Source organism: Accipiter gentilis, chromosome 7 (genome assembly GCF_929443795.1).
Source record: "Accipiter gentilis chromosome 7, bAccGen1.1, whole genome shotgun sequence".
Taxonomy (NCBI): Eukaryota; Metazoa; Chordata; class Aves; order Accipitriformes; family Accipitridae; genus Astur; species Astur gentilis.
In genome coordinates this window covers 13,650,923-13,662,976 of record NC_064886.1, presented here as the reverse complement: position 1 = coordinate 13,662,976, position 12,054 = coordinate 13,650,923, and the positions used below count along the sequence as shown (strand labels likewise).

The 12,054-nt window shown below is 39.9% G+C and overlaps 1 protein-coding gene across 6 annotated transcripts in view; it reads left to right on the top strand.

The window, feature by feature from the left end:
- LOC126040632 (GON-4-like protein) overlaps positions 1-12,054 on the top strand; it is a 31,112-nt gene that overhangs the window by 13,152 nt on the left and 5,906 nt on the right. For 5 of the 6 annotated variants that reach the window (XM_049805351.1, XM_049805356.1, XM_049805353.1 and 2 more), the window contains 11 exons: positions 771-969; positions 2,610-2,696; positions 3,240-3,411; positions 4,117-4,261; positions 4,450-4,600; positions 5,278-5,394; positions 6,494-8,230; positions 8,823-9,066; positions 10,051-10,232; positions 10,757-10,954; positions 11,532-11,675. In XM_049805351.1, coding sequence (XP_049661308.1) covers positions 771-969; positions 2,610-2,696; positions 3,240-3,411; positions 4,117-4,261; positions 4,450-4,600; positions 5,278-5,394; positions 6,494-8,230; positions 8,823-9,066; positions 10,051-10,232; positions 10,757-10,954; positions 11,532-11,675 — 3,376 coding nt within the window. Of the gene's footprint in view, positions 1-770; positions 970-2,609; positions 2,697-3,239; positions 3,412-4,116; positions 4,262-4,449; positions 4,601-5,277; positions 5,395-6,493; positions 8,231-8,822; positions 9,067-10,050; positions 10,233-10,756; positions 10,955-11,400; positions 11,676-12,054 lie in introns of those variants that run through there. The other variant, XM_049805355.1, reaches the window with a different exon arrangement.

Here is a 12,054-nt window from a genome sequence, read left to right as displayed (position 1 = left end):
GTTTATTGCTGGTTTTGTGATACCTTGCATTAGAAGCATTGTGGAACAACTTTACCTATAACTGACTTCAGGCCTATTACAGAAGTGAAGCTAATAACTAGCAGAAATCAGAATATTAACTGGTGTAGCTAAAATAGACAAAATCTGTCATAAAGCAGGGGATAGTTGAAGCTGTTTTTGAAAGGCCAGTAATATGTACATCCTCTTTTCTGCTACAGGAGTAGCTCCTACTATAGTATCAGCAGATGTCTAGTATAGTACTCTACATAAAGCTAGGTAATACTTAATTTGTTTTTTTAACTAACAGCATTTGAGTTGGTGTGGGGTCTTTCTGGAGACCCTCATGGTAAAATGCCTCCCATAATACCTTGGGTTCAGACCTTGCCTGATAAGTTAAATAAGATTGGTTCTAATGTATTCTAGATCATCCTAGATCCTGATTGCTGTTGAGAGTATCTGAGCACTTGAGTGGAACTCGCATGAGATGTGATTGGCAATGGTGGACGAGACTGTTAACTGTCCTTGGAATAAACAGTTGAAGCATTGCATCCCAGAACTACAACAGTGCTGTGGTAGCTGAAAAAATTTATACATAAGCCAACTGTGTAAATAACTTTTTCAAGTTGAAGTATGCTGTCAAAGTGTTGAGTAGTACAGGGTTTATAGTTCTTAAGATGTGCACCCAAATACAGAGTAAAATATTCTAAATAAATGTGAATAGTTATTAAATCATATGGTTATTATATTTCGGTCTGCCTGATCTCAAACAGATTTGAAGAGCCTCTGGCCAATTTACTGAATGAACAACACCGGACAGTGAAGGAACAACTTGAACAGTTGAGAATGAAAAAGTCCTCTATCAAGCCACCACAAGAGATAGAAAAATCAAAACCTCAAAATGAGAAGCCTCTCCAGAGCCTTGTTCTGGACAGTATGCAAAGAAAGAGGCTCCAGCAGCAAATGCAGCAGGTAACAAAATGTTATCTGGTCCGACCTAATGAGTATTTGCTATATACTGCAGGGGCTGGGGAAAGCCAATGGTACAGCAAGCACTTCAGCATGCTTCCTTAAAGAAATTAATTGAAAAAGCTACATTTGAAGCTGGAGCTTTAATACATGATACTTACGTACCTGATTCCACACTGAAAGACAGTTTGAATTGAATGTGCAAAGTAGAGCTTATTTCTTGGCATCTGTATTGTTCTCATGTGAGAGAGCTTTTCACCAACTCCTTTACTACTTTCTGAGAATATTACTCTTGATGTAGTTTGGGTTCTTTTTTTCCTCCTCCCACCAAGCAAAACTGTAGAAATTCAGCTTGAACATTTTAAAAGCTGTCAGCAGCATAGATGAGAAGCAGTACTTAAAGAATTTTTTTCTGTGTCCATACAAAGTTCAAGAGGACATCTTCTCAAAACTTGAAACTTACTGTTAGCTTGATCTCATGAGGACAAAGTGTGCTGTTTTTGTGTGAACTTGATACATAGTCGTTTATTATTCTGCATGCCTTATACAGTGTCATGTCTTGGTATGTGGCAGCAAGGGAAGGACACAGACTTCTCAAACACAAGCTAAAGAAATGGATCTTGCGTTAGACATGTAGAATAAATGACCTTTTTAATTTTTCAGCTGCAAAGCAAGATGTATGGTGTTTGTGTGCATATGGGGGGTTCTGATAGCTGAAGTCATTGTTTCTGAAGAAATACTTCAGTATTTAATTAGCAAAAAACATCCTTTCCATATTGTTCCTTACGGTATGAGACTTTGGCACAAAAGCTAGGAAACTGCTTGTCATGGTTTAACCCCAGCCAGCAGCTAAGCACCATGCAGCTGCTCACTCACTACCCCCTCCACCCCCCACAGTGGAATGGGGAAGAGAATCGGGAGGAAAAAGGTAAAAAATTGTGGGTTGAGATAAGAACAGTTTAACAGAACAAAAAGGAAGAAACTAATCATGATAATAATAACAATAATGGCAATGCTAATAAAAGGTTTGGAATATAAAAACCAAGTGATGCACAGTGCAATTGCTCACCACTTGCTGACCAATGCCCAGTTAGTTTCTGAGCAGCAATCCCCCCCAGGCCAACCCCCCCCCCTCCAGTTTATATACTGGGCATGATGTCACATGGTATGGAATACCCCTTTTGGTTTGGGTCAGCTGTCCTGGCTGTGTCACCTTCCAGCTTCTTGTGCCCCTCCAGCCTTCTTGCTGGCTGGACAGGAGAAGCTAAAGAATCCTTGACTTTAGACTAAACACTACTTAGCAATAACTGAAAACATCAGTGTGTTACCAACGTTCTTAATACAAGACACAACACTATACTGGCTACTAGAAAGAAAATTAACTCTATCCCAGCCAAAACCAGGACACTGCCCTAAGACTTAAACAGATGATGTGTTCAAAATCTGTGTAATAAACTTCCTGGCAGTGGAAGTTTCCCCTCAGTTTTCTACTGCTTAAAAGATTTTTTTGAAGTCAGAATATGATTTTTTTTTTTGGGGGGGTGCTCAGGAGATATTTCTTGTGCCTCTGTACTTATGCTTTCCAGTTTCTTGGATTTCTGATACACTGAAAAAAAAACATTTGTCTGATTTTATTCTTCAAGCACGTTCAGCTTCTGACTCAAATCCATCTTCTTGCAAGTTCCAACCCTGCTTTAAGTTCAGAGGCCAGTACTACCAGGATGTTTTTGGTAAGGATATGTTTAAAATCAGAGCTACATGAATTTTAATGACTGCTGGTCACTGGAGAGATTTTAGAGAGCTTAATTTATTTAATTGATCCCATTAAACATAGAGATTACCACTCAATAAGGGAATGATGTTGTTAGCCTACTATGAACATGCTCACTATGAAAATTTCTCAGTAGAGAAATAATTCACATTGTGCTGACTAATAACAGTGCTTTGAATTGGCATGACTTTGTATGGCTTTTATTGCTTTCTTTGAAATACTGAAAGCAAGGTTTAAAAAATACAGCTTCTGTAATTAGTGAACATTCTGTGATGTTGAAAGGTTTTGGAAAGTAGGGAAATTTAGAAAAAAAAAATTCCTCTGGTTGTTCCTAGATTAGTAATGCTCAAAAATAAAACCTGCGACACTCTGCTTTTTCCTTTTTTTTATGCCTGTCACTTCACCAGCCTTTATTTTTTGCATTATTGCATTACGTGTACTTGTTCTTTAACCTCCATTTGAAGGCATGTTCTTTTATCTTCTTCGGTGTTTGACTTCACAGAGTGAACTTGGTAACTTTGCTCGAAGCTCTGCACTCCTTCGTCAGTCGTTCAATCCTAAATTTCAAACAATGTTCCAGCCATGTAACTTGAAGGGAGCACTGCAGCTCATTGAAGACTTTCATGCCCAAGTCCAAGTTGACTGGAGCCCTCGCAAAGCTGTGAAGAAGAGTGGTATGTATTTGAAGGGACAAGAGGTGGGAAAGCATTTACAGCGGGAGTTATTTCATGCTGTGCATCTTCCAGATGAGATATGGTTCAGACTGCTGTTTTGGAATGAAATTTTTTTATTATTATTTTGTGAGGTATTTTTAGATAAAACCATCCACTTTATTGACTACCTTCTTGGTTCTTAAACTTGAAATACCGTAAAGCATGTTATATGAGCTCTTGACTTCTGTTTGACATCATAATCCTGCCATTAATTGTTCTGCAGATGATGATCTAAGCTGCAGAAATCCATCAAGAAACTATGAAACTAGAAATAATTGTTCCAAATGTGTTGGTTAACACACATCAAGGAAATATTCTCTTCATTGGAGTATTTTATATAAAAAAAATACTGTTGGCTTCAAATATTTGATTTGTGATTTTTCTGGTACTTAGAGAGTGAACTGACTTGAAGTACACAGAGCTTTTTACAAGTGCTTTTTCATTATAGAGCAAAAGAAAAGATGGAAAGGGAAGGGAATTTTACCTTTTGCAGTGTAAACTTAAGGGCAAAAACTAGGAAATATGCGAATTCTAAAAACCAGGGAGAAAGTCTCTCTCTTTTTGCAGTGAAGGGAGTAAAAGAAACAATGTTTTCAAGAAGTCTGTTGTGAAAAACATTAGTTGTCCATGTATATGTCTATCCTTACCTGTTAATTCTTTTTACAGCCAATGAATTTCCATGTTTGCCAAAGCAAGTGGCATGGATTTTGGCAACAAGGAGAGTCTTTATGTACCCAGAGCTACTGCCAATATGTTCCTTGAAAGCAAACCCTCCCCGGGACAAGATTATCTTCACCAAGGCAGAGGACAAGTAGGTGCTTAGAATTATTGAATAAAATGCATACAAATAAGACTTCTTTGTTAAGGAGAATTTCTAGGATGCAGACTTTTGGGATATCTGTGTATTGTGCAACAGCACATCCAAATAGCAATCTGCCGTACTGTCTAAAAGACTTTTTATCTCTTCCCCCCCCCCCGCCCTCTTCCTTCCTTCTTCAGTTTATTAGCTTTAGGTTTGAAACATTTTGAAGGCACAGAGTTTCCAAAGCCTTTGATCAGCAAGTATCTCTTGCCAACAAAAACTGCCCACCAGCTTACAGTACGAATCAAGAATCTCAATATGAATCGAGCCCCTGATAATATCATCAGAGTAAGTGATACATTCAGATTGTGGTTTGGTATTTTTCAGATTTGTGTGTCTGGCTGGTGTTTGTTATACAAGAAGAGATGTGCTGTTTGTTCCAAGGACCTTTTTGTGTATGTGCTGACACTTAAAAGAAAATTTCATCCTTTTATTAGCAATGAGGATTTCTTCAAAAAGACCTTATCCTCTGTACTTTGCAAGTACTTATATTACTATTTTGACTCTTTTAGAGCCCAGCATTTGCAGACAGTCCTAGTAAAACTGGCTTCAGTAATCCTGACAAATTCATACAAATAAACTTTGAGTAGTGAAGCTTAAACAAATGTGGTCTCTTCAGTCAGGCTGAAGGTCCAGCTGGCCAAATATCCTATCCTGTAAGCTAATGGCCACTGCTGAAGAGAGTTTAAGAACCAGAAACACTTGAAGCAAGTACGCCTGCACGTCTGCTAGAACTTCATGCTCTCTTTTGAGAGGAACCAAGACGGCAATGAGCTCTTGTTCAGCCTTATTATTCTTTTTTAATGTTTCTGTGGGTAGTACTTTATTGAAGTAATAGTGATGAGAATCGCTTTATACATGAACACTTTTACAGATCACAATCCTCATCCTGCATCCCAGCAGTTGTTAGACAGGTGATCTGACCACAGTCATCTTGTCTTGCATTCTCTCCTGTCTCCACATAGTACTATAAAAAGACAAAACAGTTGCCTGTTCTGTTCAAGTGCTGTGAGGAAATCCAGCCTAACGAGTGGAAGCCACCTGTGGAGAGAGAAGAACATCGCCTGCCATTTTGGCTAAAGGTAGTTTCTGCTATTCTTCATCCAGCATAGGGTTTTTTTGTTATTGTTGTTTGGTTGATCTCTTTGGGTTTGGGTTGTGGGGGTTTTTTTGTTGTTTTTTTTTGTTTGTTTTTTTTTTGGGGGGGGGGTGGGGGTGGTGGTGTGTGTGTGTTTGTTTTTACAGCCTAGGTCCAGAGGGAGTTGTTTGGTTAGCCTACAGCTCTGAAGTCAAAAGGTAGTCAGATTGTATTGCGTGGGAGCCTGTGTTACCCTGAGTCTAGCTACTAAGTGTAGCTAGAACACTACTACTTAGCAACCTGAAGTATTATACGCTACTCTTGATGCTTGTCTGCCCAGCTGCAGTACATGATTGAAGTTATCATGGACATACAGTGTTGTCACATCCTTGTTTTGCTACATGGGTGTATTTCTGATGTCTCTGGCTTGATGTGTTGATTTCATTATTTATCTTTGTTAATTTGTTAATCAACATAGTCTGACCCTTGCCTTATGGTTAGTGGTGTTGCCTTCCTTCCCACTGTATTACAGCTGTGAGAGAGGGCATGTTCTTCCCCCTTAAAACCTCACCATCTAAGAGGAAATAAGAAATCTGGGGGTTTGGGGTGGGTTTTTCTGAGGTTATCTTCACCTGCAGTGTGGATGTTATTTTTGTTATACCTGAATGTCTCACACTTTGTAAGGATTCTTCCTCTGAGATTCTTTGCACAAGGAATACAAAGTTGGAGGCAGTGACTGTGCCTGCAAGTCAGTCAAGGCAGACTCTGTCTGAGGAAAGAATTAGGCACAGATGCCATAAAATCCAGTTCTCTTAATCACCCATTATATTTCATTGTTACAGCAAAGCTTCCTTCCTGCAAAATCTTGTATTTACTAAAGGAACCTTTATAAAGCAATTCAGTTCTGTTGTTTCTTTGAGGCTCTCAGATTGTTTTGAAGGCTTTGGCGTAAAACTTGTGAATATAAAGTAATATACAGTAGAATAAAGTAAATAAAAAATGCTTTTCTTTTAGAAGCAAATTGCTGTCTGTTGCTTTCTATGGTGCTGTTTGAAGGTGGTAATAGCCTATGGATGGGACTAATAAACTCTTGTTCCCTTTAGGCAAGCTTGCCTTCCATTCAGGGGGAATTGAAGCAATTAGCAGAAGATGCCAGGGAGATGCCAGGTTCACCTGATGCAGAAGGTGTCTTTTTGGGGACAGGAAAGGAAACTTCAGACACAGAATATGATGAAAAATACCCTCTACTTATGCCAAAGGGACTAGTACTGACCCTAAAGCCCCTTGCCAATCGATTCTCTAGGAGAGCATGGAGGAGGCAGAGGTCTTCAGCTCTGAAGCCTGTCCTCATTCGACCAAGTCCTTGTCTGCAGCCTAGTTCCAACACTATTAACATCCAGAAAACTGTGAAGCTATCCCAGTCAGAAGCTCCTCCCAGCAAAGTTATGGTTCAGATTCCTCGGCTAATCCAGCCAGCTACAGTTATGCAGACTGTGCCAGGAGTGCAGCCTTTGAATGTTCCAGCAGTGGTAGGAAGTGGGGATGGCTTGGAATTTCAGAATGTGCTTTCCACTTCGCATTCAGACTCCAGACAAGCTTTCTCAGCTGCTGTACCACCAGCTCTAGTGTCCTCAAATCCAGTAACTTTTCAGCCAAAACTGATGTTGCCAGCTTTGGCCGGAGCAAAAATACGCAAACCTTGTGTTCGTAAGGGATACCAAAAGAAAAAAGGGACAAAATCTGCCCCACTGATAAAGACTTCACCTTTGATTCAGCCATCTCCTGTCATCCTTACTGTACCTGCTACCACAGTGAAAGTGGTTAATATAGGCAATGGTTGCAATATGATTCAGCCCATAAATACAACAGTTGGTAGAGGCACTCAGGCTATTCCAGTTACAACCTTATTGGTAAATCCATCCACTTTCCCATGTCCATTAAATCAGCCTCTAGTGACTTCTTCAATCCCTTCATTGATAGTTTCTCCTAACCCTGTCAGTCTATCTGCATCATCTGTTGGTGAAAATGAAGAACAGTTGAATCTGGTTCCTTCCTGCCCTTCTGGAAACAACAAAAATACCTATCCCACAGTGGAGCCCAAGGTTGAACCCCCAGAGTTGTATGTTTCGTGCTCTGCTGTCTCACCCAAGGAGTGTAGTACAAATCCTGCCACTTCAAATAACAGCAGTCAGCAAAAGGTAAACAAGACTGACTGCTGTAGCTGGACAGTGGTAAAAGGAGACGAGAACACTTCAGAGCCATTGTGTGTGGACCTTTTGCCTCATTTAGAAGATCCAGATGAAACAGTGAAAATTGAGCCTGAAGATTCAAATGATGCTACCAAGGAAGTAAATCCAGTACAGAAGAGGGATCTTTTATGTGCTAAAGTGAAGGAGGAATTCATGCTGCATCTCAGCCAGGAGCTGAACATGGAGGCTGCATGTTCATGTTCAAATGACCTGAAAGAAATTAAAAAGGAGCATACTTTGTGTGATGAGAAGGGAGAAGAAGAACGACGGGCTTTGCAGACGTCTCCCCATGGAGAACAGCACATGGATGCAGGTGTTGTTGCTGGACCACAAGTAAGCAGTGAGTCTCCAAAGAATCTTTCTTATACAGCAGATGTTGAGGCAGAATTTAGTAGTCCACTAGGAAGACCAGAGGATTCGTCTAGTATAGACGGCCAGTCTGTTGGGACACCAGCTGGCCCTGAAGCTGGAGGAGAGAGAGAAGGACCGGAAGAAGAGGAAGAAGACGACTTCGATGATTTTACACAAGATGAGGATGAAGAAATGTCATCAGCCTCAGAAGAATCTATTCTTTCAGTGCCAGAACTTCAGGTAAAAACAAACAATTTTAAAAAACTTGCTAATGACAAATTGGTGTGCTGAAACACCCTAGTGGAGTCAGGGCAAATGACAATTTCAATCCAATTGGAAAGCTAGACTGTTAACTATATAGTAGCATGGTATTGTGCTGTTTTACAGAGAAACTGGACACCACATTTTTCTGGGAAGATTTTAAGTCCAAGCTAAAGGAATATCTTGGAAATATTCAGATTTAAATTCTGCTGAGTTGTAAGGACTTCCTCAACTGAGGCTGTTGTTTAGTAAGAAGTACTTTAAGTGAAAATTGTTTTCCAGATCGCAATTCGAGCAAGCCTTTAAGAACTAAGGTGATCATTAAGGAATCCTGTCTAACTTAAGGCTTTTAAAAGTGGCAGATGCTGAAACTGAATTTTGTGATTGATACAAAAATAGGCAGTTCTGGTTGTTGTTGAATTCTGTCCCTTCAGTATAATCCTCTAGTTGGTCAGATGTTGATCTGTGAAATTTGCTGTTAGAATTACAATGGAGTGAGCTACTTGCTGAATGACGTTAAAACAAACACTAAAAGAAAACAATGTGACATTTTTTGTTGTTTCTTTATAAGGAGACAATGGAAAAACTTACTTGGCTTGCAACAGAGAGACGTTTAAGCCAAGAAGGAGATTCTGAAGAAGAGAATTCCCAGGAAGAGAACTCTGAGCCTGAGGAAGAGGAGGAGGAGGAAGGGGAAGGAATAGAGAGTTTACAGAAAGATGATGAAATATGTGGCGATACATCAGAAGAACCTAAATCTGCCTTCACATTGACAAAGGCAGCCCCACAGTTAGAAGCCCGCAGAATGCCAGCAGGTAAGTTCTGTGGGTTTCTTTTGACACAGGGTGTGGGGAAATAGAGCTGCTCTCTGTATTAAAGCAAAACAATGGGGAAACTGTATCTGGTTTAATTTCACTTGGCGTATCTGAGCTTAGTGATGCTTTCCATTTGGAAATTAAATTTTGCAACACAGTCACAATTATATAAAAACAGTTCTTAATATAGAAGCCCTTGTGCATATGAACCGAGTGTCTTTAGTCCATTGTAATGCATTTATACTTCAAAAATTTGCAGACATAAGATTTGTGGCTTGTGTCAGCTAATACCTATATAAGAACAGTATTAAATAGTCAAATCTTTGCTAAATTGAATTTTGTGTTATAAAGTCATGTTGGGGAAAAATAAATGAAACAAAGTAATACCTTAACAGAATCTAGCAAGTGGTAGGTGAATTGGAGCAGTGAACTTCAAGGTGGACCTCAGCCCATTAGACCAACAGAGTCCTAATCTAAAGACATAAAAATCTTGATGTAGCAACTCTTAGTACACTACATCATTCCCTATTATGTGACACCAGTTATTTTTCTGTGATGTTAATTCTATTCATGTAAATAATAAGCTAAAAGAATAATTTGCAAGCATTAACAGTCAGTTCTGACGCTCATATCTTATCTTTATTCACTCACTATGATTTTTTTTTTTTGCCCCTGGTATGCAGTAGATGTATCTATTAGTTCTTGTAGATTGCTAGCTGAAGAACAGCTAGGATAGGTTTGTTGCTGTATCCAGAGATTTTTCCCATCAGATGTTATAAAAACAAAGAGCAAATTTAAAATATGTTAGCCAGCCTAAGAAAAGTATATTGCTCATACACTTACAGGAGAATGTAAACAGTTAACTCGTCACTTACTCTGAAAACCTGCTTTTCTATTGCAGTATTTATGTAGAAAAGTAGTTGTGTGCCAGCCCAAGGAATGTATGACAGATACCTGTACAATTTGCTTTGTGCTTCTTCACAGGAGAAAACATGAAAGCCCCTGGGAAGAGCAGGAGCTCCCACAGAACCAGAAATAAGAGGGGACGGGCTCGTGCTAGCAAAGATACATCTAAGCTACTCCTCTTGTATGATGAAGACATCCTGGAGAGAGATCCCCTGCGGGAACAGAAAGATCTGGCATTTGCACAAGCTTATCTAACCAGGGTAAGCTAGGCCAGTAGGTAACCCAGAAATAGGAACATCGGATGCTTCAAGTCCTTTAACATGGTTCATGCCTGAGCCACATAACTGCCAGTTCTGATTGGCTGTACTGGATCTGGTCAGCATGAAGTTATCTTTCTTCATAGCACCCCATTTGGTGGTCCTTTACTTATTAAACTGTCTTTATTGCGGTCTATGAGTTTTTTTGCTTTTGCTCTTCCTCTTTCCTCCCCTGTCCTGCTTGGGGGAGGTGAGGAGTGAGTGAGTGGCTGTGGGAGTGCTTAGCTGCTGGCTGCAATCAATTCACAACACTGGGCCTCTTAATTTCAGAATGTCATAGTCTTTGATTGGGTTCCCTTCTCTCTTGTGAGCAGTTCAAATTTAACTTTAAGGAAAATACTTGGTTGGCTCAACAAAGCTGGAAGCACTGTGTAAATTCTGAGTAGCAAGAGATCAAAGATTAGTAAATTAACTTGTTTTCTTCCTGGATGTTATGTAGTCCTGTAAAGCTCTGTTGCTCTTTCCAGGTGCGTGAAGCCTTGCAGCATGTTCCTGGAAAGTATGAAGACTTTCTTCGCGTTATCTATGAGTTTGAGATTAGCACGGACAAGCAAACAGCTGTGGATCTCTATTCCACTTTACAGAAACTGTTGCATGACTGGCCACAGTTGCTCACAGATTTTGCTGCCTTTCTATTACCAGAACAAGCTTTGGAGTGTGGACTGGTGGGTAGCATGAAAGGAGACCAAATTTTAAGCAGACAATGTCAATGCTTGTGAGAGTGAAAGAAAGAATTCTTCCTAGGGCAAGAAAGGTAAACAGCTGGTAAATCACTTGCTTACCTTGCTGTTTTATTAATTAGAATTGAAATGTCTAGTGTTTGTTTTAAGTCTCATATTAAGTATTACTGTGGAGAATTGGCCTTTCCCAGTTACGTTGCAGAACCTGACTGCAGAGACAACGTGCAGATAAAGCAAGTGGAATGGTTCCCTTATCTCACGAATCAGCCTTCCATTTTGTAAGATAGAGGTTTTCACCTGTTATATTCTTTCTGGATTTTCCTATCTTACATGCATATGGTGGAAGCAAAACTTCCACCATATGCATCTAAGTAGCTCACGTAAGTATTGATTATGCAAAGTCTTGTTTCTCTTTCTCCACCTCTTCCCAGTTTTGCAATGGATGTCAATACAAATGGAAAAAAAATATCAAGACAGGCATTTTATAGCTTGCCTAAGCCAACTAGAGATGCTTGGAGATACATTCTTGAACATGAGGGGTGAATCTTTTTCTTTTGGTCAGTTTGAAGAGCAGCAAGCATTTGAAAAAAGCCGGAAGTTCCTCAGGCAACTGGAGATTTGTTTTGCTGAAAATCCTGCCCATCATCAAAAGATCATCAAAGTTCTTCAGAGTTGTGCAGACTGCCTCCCCCAGGAGATTGCAGAGGTAATCAGGCATACAGGTATATCCTTTCTCTCAAAAACCCTGAGAATGCAATTAGCTGGCCTACTTCACTGTTCCTATATGCTGTTCTTTGAGACCACAGGAGTTTACCAAGTGCGATCTTCTGCTGTGGGGCACGGTAGAGAATTGAAGCTGCCTCTTCTAGAGGCTTTACAATTAACTGGCCTGTGTGTCTCCTCTCTCCTACCTCCACCTTGCCTTTATTACCTTGCAGGTGAAATTTTAGATTAGTGCCTCTTACAGTCTGCCTAGAATTTTGGAGGGATATTTCTATGCTAACTTGATAGCTGGATGTGGAATGATCTCAAAATATTCAGGAAGTAGTACCAATGCAAGCATAAACTTCCATGTTGGAGGTCTA